Source organism: Bacillus rossius, chromosome 12, assembly GCF_032445375.1.
Source record: "Bacillus rossius redtenbacheri isolate Brsri chromosome 12, Brsri_v3, whole genome shotgun sequence".
In the NCBI taxonomy this organism is placed as follows: domain Eukaryota; kingdom Metazoa; phylum Arthropoda; class Insecta; order Phasmatodea; family Bacillidae; genus Bacillus; species Bacillus rossius.
This window is the reverse complement of record NC_086339.1, coordinates 11,463,341-11,485,365: the sequence shown is the minus strand read 5'-3', so window position 1 is coordinate 11,485,365 and position 22,025 is coordinate 11,463,341. Positions and strand designations below refer to the sequence as shown.

General features: G+C 40.8%; 1 protein-coding gene across 1 annotated transcript; it reads right to left on the bottom strand.

Moving 5' to 3' along the window:
• Positions 1–1,979: 1,979 nt before the first annotated feature.
• On the bottom strand, positions 1,980–18,148 carry LOC134537523 (adenylyltransferase and sulfurtransferase MOCS3). The gene is made up of 8 exons (XM_063378040.1): positions 17,681–18,148; positions 16,818–16,893; positions 14,919–15,011; positions 11,151–11,271; positions 9,906–10,207; positions 8,795–9,021; positions 7,602–7,836; positions 1,980–7,098 (listed from the first exon to the last, which is right to left on the bottom strand). Exons 1-8 carry the CDS (start codon positions 17,777–17,779, stop codon positions 6,947–6,949), a joined length of 1,305 nt encoding a protein of 434 aa, XP_063234110.1. The 5' UTR covers positions 17,780–18,148; the 3' UTR covers positions 1,980–6,946.
• Between the last annotated feature and the right edge of the window lie 3,877 nt (positions 18,149–22,025).

Here is a 22,025-nt window from a genome sequence, read left to right as displayed (position 1 = left end):
GCCCTGGTGAGGGACGTCCCGCGGCTGAACCCCAGCGGGGGAGTGTTCCCGGGCGACTCGCGGCAGCCGGTGGCGTGGTGCCTGAAGGCAGAGCTGCATGTTCCGGCAGCTGGGGCAGGAGGAGAGGGGCAACACGACGGCTCACCAGGGTGTCCACAAGGAAAAAATATTTCGTACCAACTTAGGCGAGAAAAAAGTACTAGATATGAAAAAAAAAAGTACTATATTATAATTTGTTATGGTTTTAACAATTTAGGAAGATATTATGACATTGCAATGCTCTAACTTAAATATATCGCACCCAATACACACATACATTCCATGGTTTTTAAAAATAATCACGCTTAATAATAAAACATATTGGAGTTATTGTAATAATATTATATTAAAGAAAAAAGTACTAGATCTGTACTTGACCACTAAAAAACTTATAAAAGTACTAGATCTGTACTTGACCACTAAAAAACTTATAAAAGTACTAGATCTGTACTTGACCACTAAAAAACTTATAAAGGTACTAGATCTAGTACGAAAGTACTAACTGTGGACACCCTGCGGCTCACCGGCTCTTCCGGGCGCTGGGGTGGCTCTCCACGGGAGACGTCTTCCGGACCGGACTCACGCCCAAGCCCTCAGCTGCTCGGTAGCGAACTACGCGGAGCTTGCCTTAGCATGGGTCACGATCAGCAGTCGCAACACGCCACTGCCTTTGTCGCTCGGGTAGTTGAATTTTACAAACTATATTACTTTCAGTTGTATAAAGATCAATGTTATAATAAAATCAAAACTAAAAACTAGAACCAGTTATTTGTAAACAGTAGGTTTTACTATTTCCTGCACATTAATATCACAAGGGGTTCTCGACGGCTGCTATCTCCAACGCGTTACGCTTTTGTGGCGAGGATTTTGGGTGCCCTCCCAACACTCGGCACGACTCTAGAGCACACAGCTATCAGGCTTCCACACATTTCCTACCAACATCGATCCAATGGGCAAACAAACAAAAAAATTATCTAGGAGTGCAGCTAAAGGAAACTATCCTATGATGATGTAGTAGGCTAGAACAAAACCTTCCTAACCCAAAATGTGTTAAAACTAACGGTAGGAACTGAAAATAAAAAACACCCTTAATTTTGGGCAAAAAAACTTAACATTTTCACCATAATGGTCGCCCTCAAATATGAGTTGCACCTTATAACTCTCTTCAGTAGAATACAAGTTTTGTCTTTATGTTATGCGTCTAAGCTTATTGCCACGTAAGAAACGGCTTTGATGTCCTTCGTCTTTCCCCTCTTGATCTTCCTTCCCCCTCCGCCTTCACCCTAACACTATCTAACAAAAAATCTAAAGGAAAAGGATGCTATTTTTTGTACCCATGTTTTCCTTCCTGTCTTCCCCACGAGAGAAAAGACCGCAGGCTATTTCCTTGTCAATTTTTTTTTTTTAGTTTCTTCAATAAAAAAAAAGCACGCCCTTTACAGCACTTTTGTCATGAATGAAATGTTGCAGTAGAAAGCGTAGGAGATCTCACGCAAAAAACAATCTTTGGACACAAATGCGTCACAAAAACCTGTCAAAATAGACGTGATAATTATTGTGTATGGTGCTAGTTCACAACGAAGAGTGGGGGAGGGAGAACCATTAAACACTGCTGCGTGGCCACACGAACGCGAACACACATGCACACACTCCCTTTCCCTCTTTATCACTCTCTGGCTGGTTTATTTTCAGATTCCTCCTTTCGCCAAGCAACACAGCCCGGCGGCAGACTTGTCAAAGTCACTTACTCACTCACCGGTGCCTGGAGGAGGCAGACGTAGCTTAACGGCACAGTTCATGATGCTTTACACTCACTGCTGAGATTTTTTTAACTACACAATTTTTTATTTGTTAAAATCAACACAGGCAAGTTAGCAAATAGTCAACCACAACAGTGCAATGTTAATTTTTTTTTACCCAAAATTAAAATTTTTGGCATATGGGTTGCAGTACATTTTATTAAACAAAAAATCAGCACAAAATTTGCGATCCATATGTGGTAAATACGATACAAACATTTCTTGAAATGAAATATACTAAAACTATCCATCAGAAGTAATACTGATAGTAAAACAAACAATAATAAATATAACTAACAAAAAAAGTACTGGGCAAGTTTATAAACCATGATAAATATATAACATACACAAATAAATGCAAATAATTGGCAAAACATTATTAAATACAGCAATACAAGTAAAATAACTGCTGTAATTAGAGCCAATGCTTGCATTCGCTCATTGGCACCAGAATGCCAAATTTTAACATAGCCAACAACATGATCTATCTCACACACAAAAATACACTTCAAAATCGCCCGAGCATGTGTCCACACTATCCACACTACGAGGTAATTGAACGTCTTAAATGAGAGCAACATTTCCTGCACAGATGCCAAAATTATCATCTTAAAATAACTGACAGAGCAACAGACAGGACAGAGAGAAAATACCGTGGTGCATCTAGCCACCAAAAGGTGAACGTGGTACGGCATTCCCTTAAAGGTGAACTTTAAGCTACACACTGTGCTCTCAGCTGAAATCCACACCTAATACGTAGGTCATGTATATTTGCCAACAGATTTCCCGATCAGCTGCATGTTAAAAACTTAGTAGCATTGTCTGTATTTCGTGGTTGGCTGGGTTTATTTCAGACGCATGTCTACTGTCAGCACACCAATCACAGCCATCCAGTGCTGAATGGCCCGGGCTAAGTAGGGCAATGGCTTCCCTTGCAGACGACAAGGGAATAAATACCTTACTGCAGTCTAATGAGCACACAGATTCTTTTTTTCACGAAAAATACATGCTCCTACTAATACGGAAAAGATAGAAACTACATAAACAGCTCAGGAACAATAAGTTGACGTCGACCGGGGCTTCACCCCCCCCTGCGCCTGGTAAACTCGGCTCCCTTCCCAACATTTGTACTGCCGAAGTACGTGAGCTAGTCAGTTTTGAAACAGCACGTCACAACTCCGGTCATACAGTGCTATGTCTAATTAAGTAAATTAATCGTTACGTATCTTTCTTTTTCGCAGACTGGCTCGAAGCGCCCCGTTTTAACATAATTTAAGTAAATATGCAGACTGGACAAAGATGGAGCCAAACTCTCCCGAGCGGACCCAAACTTGGCCAAAGCAGGCATTTAAAAATAATAACTATTAAATTGGTGTATGTTAATAGTTAGCAAGGGTGTGAGAGGACATGCCTCATTTATGTGTTGTTTTTTCTATGTTTCTTTTCAACTACCCATAGCAAGAATCGAATAATCGTAACGGCTTTCCTGTCCGACAAGAAGGCACCATGATGCTTCGGAGGGGCCCAGTCTGACATCACCACTGGCCAAGGTAGGACTCGCCAGCACCCCAGGGACTTCATCCTCTGCTATCGCCAAGCTGGTAATTCTGTTTCATGTGTTTGATTATCTGAACCACTTTCTTACTGTCCTCGGGCGGCAGACTGTTTAATGAATTTGTTTTAACTTAGCACTGAGACTTTGAAACCAACCTACGTAAATCTTCTGTGCAACCACGGAGGGTGGCTCGTAGCTCACTTGAATCGACTGGTGCTATAGTTATTTTCCACCAGTTTAATGTAGATGTGTACGAGGGCATCTAGTGTTTTTCAAGGGAAACTGAAAACACTGTTTGAGAAACCGTGTTACTCTCAGGACCACGTGCCGACCAACCGCAGGTAACGGATGCGTGGCATGCCTTAAGAGCCCACATCATCTTCCATCGGTGTAAGCATGCCCGATGCTGAGAGTGGGCCAGGCCCTGGTAATTTTTGGCTAATTAAGGAGGGTCTGAATCGTGCTTCCACATGGGCAACGTTTCACCCTGGCAGAACTCTCTGCCGGGTACTTGTGCCCTTAAACATACGGTGGCGCCCACACAGTAACTTGTCATATTAAAACCACTTTCTGAACTTGCAACAAAGTATGGTTGTCCTTCTAAAGTTTTATGTATATTTACTGTATCTCATTTTCGAGTGAACAACAAAACTAACTTTTACATTCCACAATCATATTTCAAAATAATGGTAGCCTAATAACTTCTAATAATGCTGAAAAGTTGCAATGAAATGCATATAAGTAATATTTTATTTCTTTATTGTGGTTAAACATTTGATACCGTCAATCAAGAACTGATGACATAACAAAATCTAAGTATTATTTGGTACATCTTTACTACAATACATAAAGGAAAACTCTTGGGTAATAACACACTGTAAATAAAAATGTTTTGCAATAAACAAAAAAAGATCCAAATGAACTCTTTTACGTATTATGTATTAAGAATGCTACAACACTATCATAAACAAAGTAATACAAAAAATATGTATATATATTTTTAAATTCTACACATAACTACTACTACATTCAATCAAATACTACATACACAAATTTCATTCAACTACAAAATTCAACTCTAAACTGAATATTTTTAAAATGTTTTTACTAAACATGTAAACAATTTTCAATAACAGCTTTGTTTGTGATAAAAACATATTATCCTTTTTGGGATTACATGGCAAATAACAAGGGTGCAAAAACAGTGACTGCTAGGAGCTAAAATACATAAGCAAATCAAACTACAACTAACTTCAATCTTGTAAAGTTTCAGTCAACCTCGACTCCCTCTTTAAAGATGGGCAACTGAGAAGAACCTACCTGGTACTCTTTCACCTACCAACATTGGCTACAATACAATTGAAAACATACTACCCACTTCAATTTTACCCATGAATAAATTTTAATTGTTCATGCTTGAGTTTTTAAAAATGTTTCGATTAAAAAAAAATTCCTAGGACTTACAACTGAAGTTTAGTTTGCGACACCTGTGCCTATCACTTGCACGTCACTGAAAAAGTTTTAAACGTGTAGCACTTTACCTACCGACATAGAGCCAAAAAACCCATTGGCACTCTCTCTGCCACTCCCCTCTCTCCGCATTCCAAAGTATTATCTTGTTTCATCTGTCACACCCCTGACAAGGTTCACGAGGAAGTGTAACAGCAATCAAAAATGGCATAAATGTCGCAGTTTCGATTATGAAACGAGCAGTTTTCCCCCTTTTGTTGTTCCATCTCTGAACATACATCTACACATTTTTCGAAGTTGTGGGAATCCAACTTAGTACTTAGTATCTTATCATTACTCAGCTGTTATGAGTACTCGTTTTGAGAAAATCTTCTGCCATCATCAGCTGTCGTAGTTGCAAGGCTCCACTTTTAAGTTGTCACATGTGATACTCATTTATTGCTTCATCCGACTAAGAATGGGTTTGGCAAGCATTATTCCTGCACCTTCTTTTTTTACTCTTTTAAAAATTTATCTTTGTTACTTAAAAAAAAAAAACTGTACAAAACCAAAAGTTTTGCTGTATACTTAATAAGTTAGTTTTAATGTTGGAAATAAACTCCTTTTGCAGGCCTGTCAAGTGTTTCAAACTAAATTATTCTTCCTTACTTTAAGCCTTACAGGTGCACAGCTAGCATTTGCAATAGCAGACATGCAGCCACATGAATGGTTCTCGACGACTGACCGTACTTTCACCCTAAATAGGAACCAAGAGTGGCCCGGTATTGACTGGCAGCTGCAAAACTGAGAACCAGCTGTAAGAACGGAGCACGTCATACAGCTAAACAGTAACTAATGTTTGGTTATTATTTCACAAGCTTACATCACTTGGGAACTCCAACCCCTTCATACCGAAAACACTCTTGCCTTTATTTTAACTTAAAAATTATGTATGCTAATGATATTACATACATGTGCGCTTGAACCCAGACACTTTCTGTAGAGGGGTCTTGCCAGTTGGAAAACCATCAGTAGGGCCTCAATACACCTGCCCATAGAAGTAATACCGTAATTCATTCTTGGAAAACAGCAGGCTAATCAAATACTTTTTTTTTATTAAGTGTGCATCATAATGATTGCTGACTACTATTTTAATCAAGACATTACTCCCGTTAAAATCAGTTTACAGTACTACTATAACTATATGTCTAAATACATTTGAAGTAGAAATAAATAAATGATGAATAACATTTAGAAAATAAACAACCTGAATTAAATTTGAAAATTTCACGGACTGCATTGTTTTCATAATAGGGTTTGGGCATAACATTCCTAAGTAGGCACTAACAAGATTTCTGAGTTACAAAATAACGATGTATTAATATAAGATATATATTTTAGTTTTAATGAAATTTAAAAAAGCAATTTAACATTTCTTGTTATTAGAAAGATTATTTAACGTAATAACGTAATTCACAAACTGTTGTTTGCGAAATGTGTGTCTGCCATGATTTACCACTAGCGCATCCTAGTAGGTGCAAAGTAAACTAGCTATGAAAGCTACTGCTCTATAGAGCTGCTGCTGAGATAAGGAATGGAGTACTATAAAATTTGGCTGAACACTTGGGCGTCGTCGGAGATAAACACATAATGAAGGAAGCACATACATGTAGCTATCAAGGAAAGAGCAAAATATTGTTTGCTGCTTCGTCACATTATTAATTTATTGCATTGTATTTAATGCTACATAAGTGCTGTTGCAATTGTGCGCCCACAGAAATAAAAAAAATTGTGTAAACGAAAAAAAAGCGCTACCTCAAATCATGCCGTAATTTATTGTTGTCGTTTCTTCAAAACCGTGCAAATCGAACAGCGCTACTTCGAGGGGCGGGTGTATTAAGTCTAGCTGTCCCACACCAATGTTAGCACTCCAAGCAGTTTAGAGTGTTAATTTTTTTCTCTGGCTCGATTGATATATATATAAAACAAGACATTAATATATATGTTACAAGAAACATACACCTGACAAAACTAAGGATACAATATACAAAACTCGCAAGTGGCAAGCAGCGGAAGGCACGAGAATGGCTCGCGGTCTCCGACGCTAGTAGACGGGGAAGTGTGGGTCCACGGCTTTGGCCCAGGCTTGCAGCCCGCCCGCCACGTCGCGCACGGAGACCGACAGATCGCTCAAGGATGTCCTCAGCTCCTGCACAGCCTTCTGGGAGTCGTTGCCTCGACGACAGACCACCAACACTGCAACGCATCGCAGCCCGTACAGTAACACTGCCGTGCAAGTCTGTTTAGAGTTTAAGTGCATATACCACTTCTGAACCAATTTTAACCACACACTAACGAGTATTGATACAATGTAAACCCATTTTTGTCTTCTATACAGTGGGTCAGCATCTGCTTTCAATTTGACAAATTCATCTGATGTGTTTGTTCACTAAACAAATCATGTTGATGAGACGGTTAGGTCGTGTAAGTTTTTCTCGCAAGACGTTTGCTTACGAAAATTAATTGATAACCAAATAAAACAGGTAAGTCATTTTCGTGCTAGAAAAGGTTGAACAGGGACTTCACTGTAAAAAAAAATGTGATTTTTTTAGTTTTGGGTGTTTGGGCCAAAAATAAGTTCAAATTCTAATGTAAGACAACTTTAAAATAAACAAACATTTTCCAAGAAAACCAGTGAAGGATCATAGACCCGAGAGTGTAATGCATGGCCAAGCAGGGTTGCCAGCGTACGGGCTCACCGGGGAACTCCGGGTCGCCGCGGTGCTGCCGGATGTACTCCCGGAGGGCGTCGAGGCAGGCCGGCCGTCCCAGGTCCTTCATGGGCAGGTTGGTGGCGCCCGGGATGTGGCACAGCTCGAACTCGGTCGGCGTGCGCACGTCCACCAGCAGGTGCTTCTCCCCGCCTAGCAGCATCTCGCTGAGGGCGCCCGCGGAGATGCGGTCGGCGTCTGACAGCAAGTGCAGGCTCTCCTCCTGTGAGCCCAGAGAGCTCCTTTGGATAGCAACACTACAATACACTTTTTGATTATGTCTTGCTGGCCTAAACCATAACCATCGCCATGAAGATGATGTTAATTGCATAACTGGGATGAACTAGGCGAGGTGAAACTGCCTTCTGCAATTTGTCTTAAACCCGGCAAGGAAATCTTCCACAAGTGAAAATTCTCCGGGCCCGGCCAGAAATAGAACCTGTAAATATGTTTTAAAAAAAATTAACTGAAAACTTAATTAGCTGTGGCAGTGTCTGGAGCAACAAACAAACAAAAAAAATTATGCATATACCTAAGACTTTGCAGTTATTTTTTTTTTCCCCGGTGCGACGTTCGATAATATGGAATATTATATGAGTGAACGTTGGATAAACGAGACACTACTGTTCACACTAATCATTTAAAAAAAAAAAAAAAAAAAAAAGGTTACATCTTGCAAAATGCCAGGTATCTCGAAAACATAATTCTCATCACTCATTTATGTTAAACCCACTGCCTCTCAAAATGAACAAAACTGAAGGTGTACTCACTGCTGGAATAAGACCTTCACACCTACATCCCCGAGTATTCCTCACGTACATCATTCACTCAGGACCAAATCTTTTGCGCAGTCTGGAGGCAAGAGACGCACGCATAATTAAATTTCAGGAAGGTTGGGATACAACCACTTTGCCTGTTGTTTGTTTTCAAATTTTTTCTATTTTTTTTTTTTAGGATTTCAGAAGGGGAAGGGGCAGTGGCGTAGCTAAGGTGACTGGCGCCCCTGGCCAAACTTGACAATGGCGCCCCCTCATGGATTAAGAAAGAGGAGGGAGGGTTCAGTAACCGCGGTGGCCTCCCCCCCCCCCCCCCGGCGGAGCTTGCTACGCCACTGGGAAGGGTAAGGGGAAGGAGGAGGAGATAATGTCCCCCCACACAGAGAGCGAGAAGCGGGGGCCGACCTTGTCGCAGGCCCGGGACCGGCAGAACTGCTCGTAGTCGACCAGGCGGGTGACGCTGGGCTGGTCGCCGCAGGCGGCACAGCCGGCGCTGCGGCCGCGCAGGCGGATGCTGCGGAAGGAGCAGTCGGCGGCGTCGAACACCAGCAGGCGGCCGCTCAGCACGCCCGGCAGGCCCAGCACCAGCTTGATGGCCTCCAGGGCCTGCAGCACGCCGATCGTGCCTGGAACTGGGGGCCGTCGAGAGTCAGTGACGGGCCAGGCCCAAATTATGTTAGAGAAGCGCCCCCCCCTCCTCCTCCTGAGCTTATGACTGGATTTGAACCACACCCCAAACTAAGATGAGGTGGTGGTTCTGCCAACACAGCCACGCAAAAAAAAAAAAAAAACATCTAAAAACAATTTTTGTCCCATCCTATCCTGAATCAGATCCCCCCCCCCCCCCCCCCCCCACACACACACAAAAAAAAGTAAAACGTTTTCATGGTGAGAGTGAAAATAAAATATTAAATTAATAAAAAAAAATTTGAAATTTTACAGAAGCTAATCATCACAACTTGCATATTCTCTTATAAACATTCCTACAAAGTTAGATTTTAAATGTTAAGTAATATGTATTCCTGCAACACAAACCCAGCCTTTTTATTATTTACCATTAAGAAATTTTTATATTTACTCAAATCATTTTCCATTCACATCTTTGAGATGTCAAGAAAATGATAAAATAAACAAGTCCAAATAACAAGCCGGCTATAAATAAATTTACCAGTTAGAAAAACTAGTTATTTCGTGAATGAAAAAAAATTTCATGTTTAAAATTAATAATATTTAAACCAGAAGACGGTATGCCGGACATTGCTGTTTTGAAACTGTCCGCGGCATGACCACTCAAATCATTTTCCATTCACATCTTCAAGATATCAAGAAAAGGAACAAAATAAATAAGTCTGAATAAATAACTAGCCGGCTATCAACAAATTTTTCAATTAGAAAAACTAGTTATTTTGTGAATGAAAAAAAATTTCATGTTTAAAATTAATAATATTTAAACCAGAAGACGGTATGCCGGACGCCCGCAGGTCGGGCCGGGAGGAAGGACCAGCGGGGGGCTCACCGACGCCCAGCACGCCCCCGTCCCCGCAGGAGGTGACGGCCCCGGGCGGCGGCGGCTCGGGGAACAGGCAGCGGTAGCACGGCCCGCCGTCGTGGCCGTACACGGTCAGCTGGCCCTCCAACTGCAGCGCGCTGCCCGACACGAGCGGCACGCCCGCCAGCACGCACGCGTCGCTCAGCAGGTAGCGCGTGGGCGCGTTGTCCGTGGCGTCCAGCACCACGTCGTAGCCCGCCAGCACGGCCGGGGCGCCGGCGCCGTCCAGCACGGTGCGCACGCAGTCCACCCGCACCGCGCCGTTCAGCCTGCGCGGCAACACGCCTCGCCGCTGTCCCAGACTGCCCTGGCCGGTGGCTCAGTGGCGTAGCCAGGATTTGTATATGGGGGGGGGGGGTGGTTAAGAAGCATGCCCCCCACCCCCCCACCCGCCGGTATTAAAGCGGGGGGGTCCGGGGGTCCTCCCCCGGGGAAAATTTTGGATTTTAGCAGTTTTCGGTTCTTAAATTTAAATATTGTAATGGTAAAAATTTTATTAATTTTAATATGAAATTTGTTTCAGTGATGAATAAGAAATTAATTAAAGATTTGGGGCTAAGGGAGGGGGGGGTTAAACCCCTAAACAACCCCCCCCCCCCCCCAAGGCTACGCCCCTGGCTGTGGCTTGGAGCCTCAAGTGGTGAAAATCTGTACCTGATAGACACTTATTTATAGAGAACATAATTAATTTCCAAAATTAAAAGTTTAATTAATTACAGCATTTATAAGAACCACATGACATGAAATAATAATCAAGGATTAGAAAAAAAACTATAAATTTAGAAGTATAGCTGAGGAAAATGTAACTTCTACATGCGTACTGTGATGGAGGAAATGAGGATATTCTTGTTACAATATTTTATGAAATAAAACGTCGGCTTACTTCTAAAACCTTGTAACTCCATTTCAGTCAATTTTACAGGAGAACTTATGATCTTTTGGAGCACGGTTTTGACTCACAAAGATACGAGGTTTTATAATTTGTGAATAGAAAAGAGACTAAGTAGTGTTGACTTACGAGGTTTTATCAGGATATGCACTATGAAAAAAAAAAATGAAAAAAAAAATACACCAAACACATCCGGAATATAGAACTGGGAAAATCTGGACTTAAGAGGTTTTAGCAGTAAGCCGACGATAACAGGGTGTCTACCAAGTCCGAACGGCAAAAAAATCAGTGACTTTTTGAGTGAGTTTCGGGGACTTTTGTACCTGCGCAGGCTGTCGGCGGCGGACTGCACCTTGGGCTGTCCCAGGCTCGCCTCCGAGTGCAGCACCTGGCGGTGGAGGTTGCTCAGCTCCACGCAGTCGTAGTCCACCAGACCGATGCGACCTGCCGTGCGTACACACACACAGGGGCGTAGCCAGGGTTTTTTTTTTTAAGGGGTTCAAAACCCCCCCCTTAGCGCCAAATATTTAATTAAATTTCTTATTCATACACTCAAACAAATTTCATATTAAAAATTAATAAAAATTTTACCATTACAATATTTAAATTTAAGTACCGAAAACTGCTAAAATAGCACTATTTTACACCTTAAAATCGAAATTTTCCCGGGGGAGGACCTCCCGCTTTAATACCGGGGGGGGGGGGGGGGGGGGGGAGGCATGCTTCTTAACACCCCCCATACACAAATCTTGGCTATGCCACTGCACGCACACGCACACACCCACACCAGGATACCTACAAATACCTCGTCAACCAATTTCACAAATTTTTCAATACATATTAAAAAAAAATTTTTAGACTCCTTGTTTTTAGACAGGATGACTTTCATACTCAAGTAAAATTGAACACAAGATGTTATGGTCCTATTTTTTAGCTAATTACATTTTTAAAACAGGAGATATCGGTGTTATGGTTTTTTATGTTTTATGAAATCTGTTTATTCATAAAGATAGCAAATATATCAAACAAATATGACACTTGAATATTTCATTATAGTTTTTTCACCAGAACAGTCTCATTTTGACTGATAAATGATCAATTGTAACAAATATGTCTAAATATTTAATGTGCGACAATAAACTGAAGTGAGGCATAAAAAAAATGCAAGTTCGAAGAAAGCTGCTGGAGATAAAATTTTTTGTTACTTTCAGCATAGTTACCATTTACTTTGGGAGTTTTTCGTGACTTTGGTGACCTATAGTCACCCTGCACACTCCAGCCTTTGGAAACCAGTGCATCGCCTACTGGCATGAGGGGGACGGACCATACCCTGCCACAGTTCGCAGTACCAGATGCTTTATTTAATTTCACGGCTCAGCAAATCACATGAACACTTTGTTGAAGCCAAATTTCTGGGCCTAGTGTAGCTGTTATGTCACCTGCAGTGCCCGCTTGAACCAATCAGTTATTTCTTCCCGACGATTTCTGTTTATTAAGGGGCCCGCCGGGTCGCTACCACAACGTTGAAATACCATAACGCCGAATGTCAAAATTGACCACAACGCCGACAGCTAGAAAACTGCTGTGTACCACAACGCCAAAATAACAACTGAATTAATTTGTGTGTGTTTATAAAATGTACCTTAATGCCGAAATACCACAATCAAACCTAACCTTACCTAACCTAACCTAACCTAGCGTAATATAACCTACCCTAACTTAACCTAGCCTAACCTAGTGTAACCTAACCTAGTGTAACCTAACCTAACCTTTGTGGCAGTCCTGCAATGACATTATTCAACGTTAGTGTATTTCGGTGTTGTGGTAATTCTGCGTTGTGGTACACAGCAGTTTTCTAGCTGTCGGCGTTGTGGTCAAATTGGCATTTCGGCGTTGTGGTGCGTCCCCGGGCCCGCCTAGTCAGAGGGGTATCTGTGTTAGTGAGGCGGGATGATAAGTGCGATGCTCGCTGGTGCTTCCTAACAAGGTAAGTGCACTAGGACAGCCACGAGATTTGAGAAGTAACCATTCCATTACAGCATAGAAATTAAGATAAAGGTGTAATGCAACTCCTTGAGTGCTTTCAAGAATCTATTCTGGATGTTTCATACTTTATTCATTTTGAAAAGTTTTAGCAATTTTAACTCTTCTAAAAATACAGTTTATATACTAAATACAGAAACAGAAACTAACTATCTGCCCTTAGCACATTCTTAAATGCTTTTCATAAACAAGACACCACTCAATCTAGGGTATTTTAAAATCAAGTAGTTTTTTTTCTGAAGCTCTGCACACAGTATGTATGCTAGGGTAGGCAGGGCCATTAATATGAGAGTATAGTAACGCAGATAGGATTGGAAATATTTTAGTTATGCTTTATTGAGCCAATAATTTATCAAAAACCCATTCAAAAAATTATATAAATCTAAACTGGCAAGATATATTCCCTTTTAAGGGCGCGGTTACACGGGAGTCTGAACTACTTCAGGTGAACATGTTCAGCTGTTGAGTGCGGTTACACACAGTCTGAACATGTTTCGTTCGAGGCCATTTCTCATTTAACTTAAACAGGTTGGCAAAGTAGTTCAGATCGACATATCTTCTACATTAGCCTCTGATTGGCTGGTTAGAATATAAACAGTCTTTTGCAGAAAGTCTAGATGGAAAGTGTTTCTGGCACAAGTTCGAGTAATATTTTACCGAATGCAACAAAAAAACCAACAGATAATTATACATATTTTTTAATTTATCCTGACCTTAATTTTCTTAAAACTGAGATAGGTACTCTCGCTCAGAAAAAAATAAAAAATAAGTTTAAAAATTTTACTGTGCATGTTTGAATTCCCGATTTGTAAAAAAATATTGAGCAATATGTAAACACATTTCATTTCTGCTGATAATGCTGTATAAACAAGTGAGAAAATCCCGCGTTTTCTGGATGCAATTAAAAAATAGAGATCAACAACACAGTCATTCGTTGACAGTAGACAATCGGTTTTAGAGCTAAACACACTTTTCAGCAACTACCGTGTAACCGCACACTTTCGCGTTTGTAAACGTGTTTACTTAAACATGTTCACCTGAAGTAGTTCAGGGTCCCGTGTAACCGCGCCCTTAGTCTCTGTTTTAACCCGCATGTTTTGATCTAAATTAATCCTCAAAGGATGTTTCGCCATATATAAGTACTGCAAATTACATATGTAGTTAAATGTTGTCACCAACTAAGATGCTCTAGTGAAACCTCATTATAAAGTACTTGGATTATTCAGAAATAAAACTTTGTGTTTTTTTTCAGGTACATAATGATTAGATTTCACTGTGCCGCCTGCTATTTATAGTCAGTTAGATAAGCATTTTTTTTGTTTGACTAAATATGTTTTAGTTTTTTATTAAAAATTTATTTTCTGTGGTTCCATAGCTAGATTATCATACAAATTAACACCTACAGTCCAATTTTCCAAATAATTAATTGTAAAAACCTAAAATGATCAAATATACAGAAACCTCCCCAAGACTAAATTACTTCTGAAAAAGATACTCTACGGAATAAATGTCTAGTTCACCAAAAACATATTGCATATCAAAAGGACCGAAATAAAAATGTATAGTAAATATATTGAGGCCAACATTGACATGTTAAAACATTTTAGTGGTATTTCTGTTCAAAGTTATCCTTAAATATTAATCATATATGTATCTTTCTATTACAAATTTAAAATATGAATGTTCAAAACAAAAACAAAATAAAATATATTGTAAAGCTACTATCACCAAATGTTGGCTAAAACTGTGTAATCGAAACAGTAGTAAAAGTGACGGTAAGGTAAGGTACCGAGGTTAGCTACATGCATCATGTAATACAGTCTTAATACATCTCAATCATAGGCAGATCCAAAAGGAAGTTAAGAGAGGCTGAACGCAACTTATATTAGTTAAAAATAAGTTTTTTTTGTGTGTGTGTTGGGGGGGGGGGGGGGGGGGGGGGGGAATTATTTCTGCACACGCCCTCATTAGCTCCCGGATCTGCCACTGATATCGATAAAACTAGTTTCCCCTGCCACAACGCCCTCTGGTTGGCGGAGGGTACCGACCCACGCCGGCCCCGGCGAGGTAGAGCGCGGCCGGACAGCCCAGACCTCCCACCCCCACCACCAGCACCGATGCCGCCTTCAGCTTCAGCTGCCCTGCAACAAGGTGGCCCGGATCGTCACGCCTCTTCCAGGGCGTACACAAGCACCAGCGCTCTTTCAGCACTTTTAAATAGTTCCAACAACTTTTCCATTTCATAGAACCATTTCTTTATACATTGTCCCCCGTGACTCAATGTCAAGCCAAGTATAGTTGATGGGACAATTAATAACAGTTTTGAATTTAAAAAAAAAAAATTAAAAAGTGTTTTAATTTTTAGAGTCATAGACATTATTTCATAAGTTTTAAAATCCCAACTTCACCCAAATTATAGGGGCGTAGCCAGGGGGGGGGGGGGGGGGTTAGGGGTTCAAACCCCCCCCTTAGCACCAAATCTTTAATTAAATTTCTTATTCATCACTCAAAAAAATTTCATATTAAAAAATAATAACATTTTTACCATTACAATATTCAAATTTAAGTACCGAAAACTGCTAAAATAGCACTATTTTACACCTTAAAATCCAAATTTTCCCGGGGGAGGACCCCCGGACCCCCCCCCCCCCCCCGCTTTAATACGGGGGGGAAGGGGGGGTGCTTCTTAACACCCCCCTTACACAAATCCTGGCTACGCCACTGACTGTGACTACAAATTATTTTTGCTAAGTAATCATGTTCGTTCTTGTTTTTAAAAGTATAGTACCTTTTGTTTGTTGTGTGTTTTGTAGTCCCTTCGGGTGTGGAATACCTGCTAGTGTCAGGTTGGCTAACTGCAGGTGGTGTCTACCTGCACTTAGTGTACGGCATGCCTATAGAGCCCACACCGTTCTTTGTACCGTTTATTTGTATGTCGGCCCAGGTACAAATTTCACAAACTGTTGGTGGGCAAGTTACAAATTTAAATAAATAAAATAAATGACGAAGTCTTGTATGCCGTTGGACTACATTAAACAGCAAGTTCCACATTTACTTAAAAAGGACCGGTAAATTACTACGGTACTTCAGTTCCACTCTTTGGGTAGTTTTACGCTAATTTTAAAATTATTTGAGTTATGTTTCCAACTGAAATCAAAGCATAAGTATTTGCTAAAATCAAGCACAGATATCAATAAAAAAATATTCAACTGAATCCCATAAATTTTCTTTGAATCAAAGGTTTAAAAAACCTGTTGTTTCCTGTCACTATCAAACTGTTTACTATCTATCTGCTGGATATATAAAGCAATATGATATATTGTTTGCGTGTGAAAATGAGTTTCTTCTTCTTCTTCCAATGACATTTTTTTTTTTTTGGTTGGGCTCAGCACTGCAGTCATTAGAGACTACACACTATAAATGAGGGAAGTTAAACAGAAACGGTAACGTTCCATCCCAGCATTTGCCTGGAGTGATGTAGATAAACCATGGACAACCAAAAATCTCTGAGATGCCAAACTGGGATTCAAACCCGGGACCTCTGGAACACAAGTTTTACATCTTAATACTGGGTCACCCTCACTCCAACCCAATGACTTAGGACAATCTCGAGTCAAGAAGTACAAAACCCGAAAACACTACAATTTTATTAGAGGATCTACTGCAATTCCTGCCTGATGAAAAAGGTCCTCACGGACTAAGTATGTTCTCCAGATACAGGTTTCGATAGTGCAATTGTAAAAAAAAAAAAAAAAAAACTGTAAGCAAAATGCAATACAAATGAATCATGAGGTACCGAATCAAACAAAGGAACAGCAGCTCACATAGTGACAGCTTGCCTTGTGTATACGTGTATGTAAGGAACACTAAAGTCTCGCCCGATGCCAAATAAATTTGCAAAATGTGCAGGCTATTTTCAGGTCACCCAAAGCCCTGGGCAAACTCACCCCTAGGGCCAATCTCCGGCATTATGATCTGCCTGCTGTACCTCGATATCTCCTCGTTGGTCAGGGCGTCGCCCACCTGCAAAACAGTATTTAATTGTATTTATTTATTTGCATCCTTGTACATGTATGGAATAAGTCAAACATCAAATACATTAAAGGGCATCAAGGTGATGAACTGAATAGACTTCCTTGGGGATAGGAGACAGTGGGTGAGGTTGAGTAAAGAAATACCAGAATCAGGGGAAGTCCTCAGGGGTCCCACAGCAGAAGTAACATCAAGTGTAACGCAGGGGATTGTTTTGTGTTTTAGGGCCCCTGTTGTTCACCATATGATGGCGATATGATGGAATTGGAAGTTAGCTGCCACCAATTGTTACAGATGACTGTGTGATATATGATACTGAGGGGGAAGGGGGACTGCTACAAGGAGATCTGAACTGGAGCATTGGTAGATGATGAATGGTAAGAGTTTAATCTTAAAACAATTGTGGTTAGGTTACAATGAAGAAGTTTATTGATGGAAGGAGCAGGAGATACTAAAGGCTTAGTAGTACAAGTATCTAAAGGTAATCCTATTAAAATAAAATCAGGGATGAGGGGAAACAGTTCTAGCAGGTGGTCAAACTGGGAGGGCGCTATGGCTGATTGAAAGAGAATTTAAAGGAAACAGAATTCAGGGTAAGGTCTTCCCCACCAGGTGTAAGACCAACTGCAAATTTACATCTTAATGTAATACAGATTTTAGATTTAAATCGGAGGGATCCATCAGAAAACCATTGTATTGTGATTAACAACTTAACACAGTACTGTAACGGTTAATTTTACAAGAAACCCAACGAAAATATACAATATGCGTCTTTAACCTTGCATTCTGCCACCTTTAACTCTGCCAGAGCTCTTTCTTTCTCGTTCAACTGCTTCCTAAGTAAATCTATGTCTGCTTGTAAGCTCTCGACGCTCATTGTGCAGTGTATTTATAAAAATTAAAACTGATTACGAGACAAGAAAAGAACTAGCCGTCAATTCGGCAAGAGGACTTATATAATATTTGTTTCTGGCGGCTTAAAGAAACTAATTTTCGAATGGATGAAAGCCACAACCATAACACGAACAGTTCCGAAGATTACTTAAGTATAAGGTTAAGTTCGGTCAGTGTAATAAATAGTTTTTTTTTTTTTTTCGGAGGGTATGTTAGGCTTGGTTATCGTTATTAAAATGAAAGGTTGGTTGCTTTAGATAAGCATTTTTTAAAATACTCTATGACAGTAAAATATACATCCTTGCAACGGTTATTTTTAGGAGCGATCGGCAAATTTGGGTGAACTTCGGAGATGTTCGGAAGTTCGAAGTTGCTGGTAGGCATAGATGGGTGGAGTGGATCCACACTATAAACAATAGTTCCGGAGATATATTTGGACCTTTTTCCAAAACGTTGCTTTAGTGCTATGATCACAACCAGTGTTACCAATGTAACTTCTTTGTCGCTAAAAAGATGACATTTGCTTAAGTTTTAGCGACAAAAAAAAAGAATGACTTGATTAAAGTTTTTGGAAATACGCCATTGCTAAGCAATGGCGTATGTCCAAAAACTTACATCAAGGGCGCGGTTACACGGGACCCTGAACTACTTCGGTGAACATGTTTAAGTAAACACGTTTACAAACGCGAAAGTGTACGGTTACACGGTAGTTGCTGGAAAGTGTGTTTAGCTCTAAAACCGATTGTCTACTGTCAACGAATGACTGTGTTGTTGATCTCTATTTTGTAATTGTATCCAGAAAACGCGGGATTTTCTCACTTGTTTATACAGCATTATCAGCAGAAATGGAATGTGTTTTCATATTGCTCAATATTTTTTTTTACAAATCGGGAATTCAAACAACATGCACAGTAAAATTTTTAATCTTATTTATTATTATTTTTGAGCGAGAGTACCTATCTCAGTTTTAAGAAAATTAAGGTCAGGATCAATTAATATATATATAATTATCTGTTGATTTTTTTTTTGTTGCATTCGGTAAAATATTACTCGAACTTGTGCCAGAAACACTTTCCATCTTGCATTTCTGCAAAAGACTGTTTATATTCTAAACAGCCAATCAGAGGCTAATGTAGAAGATATGTCGATCTGAACTACTTTGCCAACCTGTTTAAGTTAAATGGGAAATGGCCTCGAACGAAACATGTTCAGACTGTGTGTAACCGCACTCAACAGCTGAACATGTTCACCTGAAGTAGTTCAGACTCCCGTGTAACCGCGCCCCAAGTCATCCACTCCCATTGCACAAATCTTTCAAAGATAATAATAAAAAAAGAATGTTTAACGACAAAAATGATTAAGCTGCTTATCTGAAGACTTTGAAGTACAAATCAAAACAGTTTTAGACAATGGATACATTTTTGTCAACTTGAAAAAAAGGGGTGTTGTCTGTAAAGTCGGTTTATGGACGATAATTTTATGTGATAACGCCATAAGAAAACATTGATGAAAAACTGCAAACTTTTTAATTTTCAAATATTATTTACAGTTTTTGCAAATTTAATCTAAATAATTTGTTTAAATATAATTACAAACAATTAGTTATAGAAATAAACTGAAATCAAATCAATGTCAATAAATTGATAATTTTAAATGACGAAATTGGACAAATAAACAAATAATTTTAAATTGCTGTTTTTAATGCATTTATCCTGTTGAGAGGTCAGTTGGAAAAAAAAAGATTGTGCACCTTTGAAATACCATCGGAAATGCTGCAACACATTGGAACAAATAAAAGTTATTCCTTTGCAACAATAACCATTGAACTGCATCATCCTTTGAGCGACGTTCAAACCTTTACTTTGACGTCGTCCGGCTGACGACCCCCCCAGAGCCCGACCTGCACCCGCCAGTATACGCTCCCGCTAACGGAACACACCCCTGGCCATGACCCACCCGAGTCAGGCGAGCCGAACAGCGATTAAAGGCAAACCCGCGAAAACCTGAGTAGACAAGAGAAGAACCGTACCCATTCCTCCTGGAACATTAAATTAGGATTTTAGCGACAATAAAGTCTCTTCCAGACACACCCATTTAGAGTCTAGCGTAATGAGGTCAAACCTGGCGCAAGAGAGGCCGAGCCTCCCTCGGACGCCATGCCAGTTCGGCAGTTCAGCACAGCTCACGGACCGGGGCGGACCTACGTCCCACGGAGGGGCAACAACCTTTGTCTTCATCGAAAGTAACGTCCGGTAAATATAGTCACTAATTAACAGAACCCCTTTTTTTACTTAACCTCTCCGTGAGTACCCGGTCCCCCTTTTCGGTCCAGGACCTAATCCGACCCCATCAGTTTAAAGACACCCCGCACCACACTTGGCCAGCGGGGTTGATCTTCAGTATACGGCACGGGCCGCCTCCCGCAACTCACAGAACTTTACTTAAGGTCACGCGCACGGCGCTGACCACAAACCCGCAAGGGAGCTTGGACAAACTTAATTGCGGTGCGTGTTTCACCACAGTGGGCACAACACCCGCGCAGAGACATTCGTATACGGGATTGGCCGTCTCCAACCGCCCACCCCTTAACTCAGTGTATTTTTGTGTCCCGTATTTTGTATTACTAACTTACATTACCCGAGTAACGAGTGCCACGTAACTTGTGCGCGCCCCTTAATTCTGTGTATTTTTGTGTCCCGTATTTTGTATTACTAACTTACGTTACCCGAGTAACGAGTGCCACGTAACTTGTGCGCGCCCCCCTTAATTCAGTGTATTTTTGTGTCCCGTATTTTGTATTACTAACTTACGTTACCCGAGTAACGAGTGCCACGTAACTTGTGCGCAACCCCTTAATTCAGTGTACTTTTGTGTCCCGCCTTTGTGTTACGAAATTACGTTACCCGCGTAACCAGTGAGACGTATGAGACGTAACAGCGTCCGAGGCCCACGTAACGCGGAACACAAACAATACGGCGCCACGGAATAACGAGTAAACCCCCCCCCCCCCCCCCGGGGACCTCTGTAGAGTGTTGTATTGTGTACGACTCGCTCCTATGAATAAAAGGTACGACACCACCACCTCAAATCCACGTCTCTTATTTAAACATCATCTCACGCAACACCGCCGCCGGCCCTAGTGGGCCACGCAGGGGCACATACATCCACGACCCCAAACTCACGACTAGAGCCGAGCTAGTCTGGCGCCCACCCGGACAATACGTATCAAGAACCGCCTTTTCCCACTAGGAGCCACACCGGGACTCGAGCCCGAGACCCCGGACGACGGCAACTTCAACTACGGCCGTGTCAGATGAGCATGAGACCGAAGAATTATTTGATTTATTAATTAAGTGACAACGATGGATAACTTACATATATTTTTTAATCTGATTATATTCTTGTTACTGCTTGTTAGAAATGCAATTGCATATTTCTAGTATTTTTGGCTACTGTAATTTTAACAACAATTTATGTGATTGACACAAGAATGATAATATACTTAATTAAACATTAGCATTTTTGTATGTATGTTGATGCACAATATACATGATTTATTTATATTTTAATTGCTTACCAACAATTTTTTTTATTTTTGTTTCACAAACTCCTCCCCCTTTTTTTTCTGACCACCGCTGGCCTCTTGTGCCCCTCCCAAAACCAAATTCTGGATCTGCCGACCTCCATAGCGTAGTCGGATGCACACCGGCTTACGGTGCGAGGGGTCCTGGTTTGGAGTCCCGGGTAAGGCATGGGTGTTCATTTACGTACAGATATTTGATTGATGATATGAAAAATAAATAGGCTCCGGATAAGGAAATGTATCTAGTGCTGGTTGCGGGCGAAAGCCGATAACCATTCAATCAATTAAAAAAAAAAAAAATGGTAGTATCTGTTTTAGCGACTAACGTCCTTTTTGATATTGAGCCCACGGTCTTAGAAAACGTGATTGAGCCTATTGACTCGGATTGTTTTGAGTTGGCCGGCTTACGGAGCGAGGGGTTCTGGGTTCGAGTCCTGGGTAAGGCATGGGTGTTAATTTACAGTAAGAGATTTGATTGCTACGATATGATAAAGATTGGAATGATTTCGTTCTGGTTGTGGGCGAAAGCCGTTAACCATACAAAAAAAGAAAAAAAAAATTTGAGTTGGCATCCCTGATAACGACCAGCGAAGACTCTCATAACGACCTGGGAGCAGAAATATGTGTCCAATCGAACACAAAATTT

Excerpts from the sequence above, each read along its gene's own strand:
- LOC134537523 (XM_063378040.1), bottom strand. The coding sequence starts at position 17,779 with ATGAGCGTCGAGAGCTTACAAGCAGACATAGATTTACTTAGGAAGCAG. Across the intron at positions 16,894-17,680 it reads TAAAGGTGGCAGAATGCAAG|GTGGGCGACGCCCTGACCAA; the intron begins GTTAAAGACGCA and ends ACTGTTTTGCAG. Across the intron at positions 10,208-11,150 it reads GCCGCCGACAGCCTGCGCAG|GCTGAACGGCGCGGTGCGGG; the intron begins GTACAAAAGTCC and ends GTTGCCGCGCAG.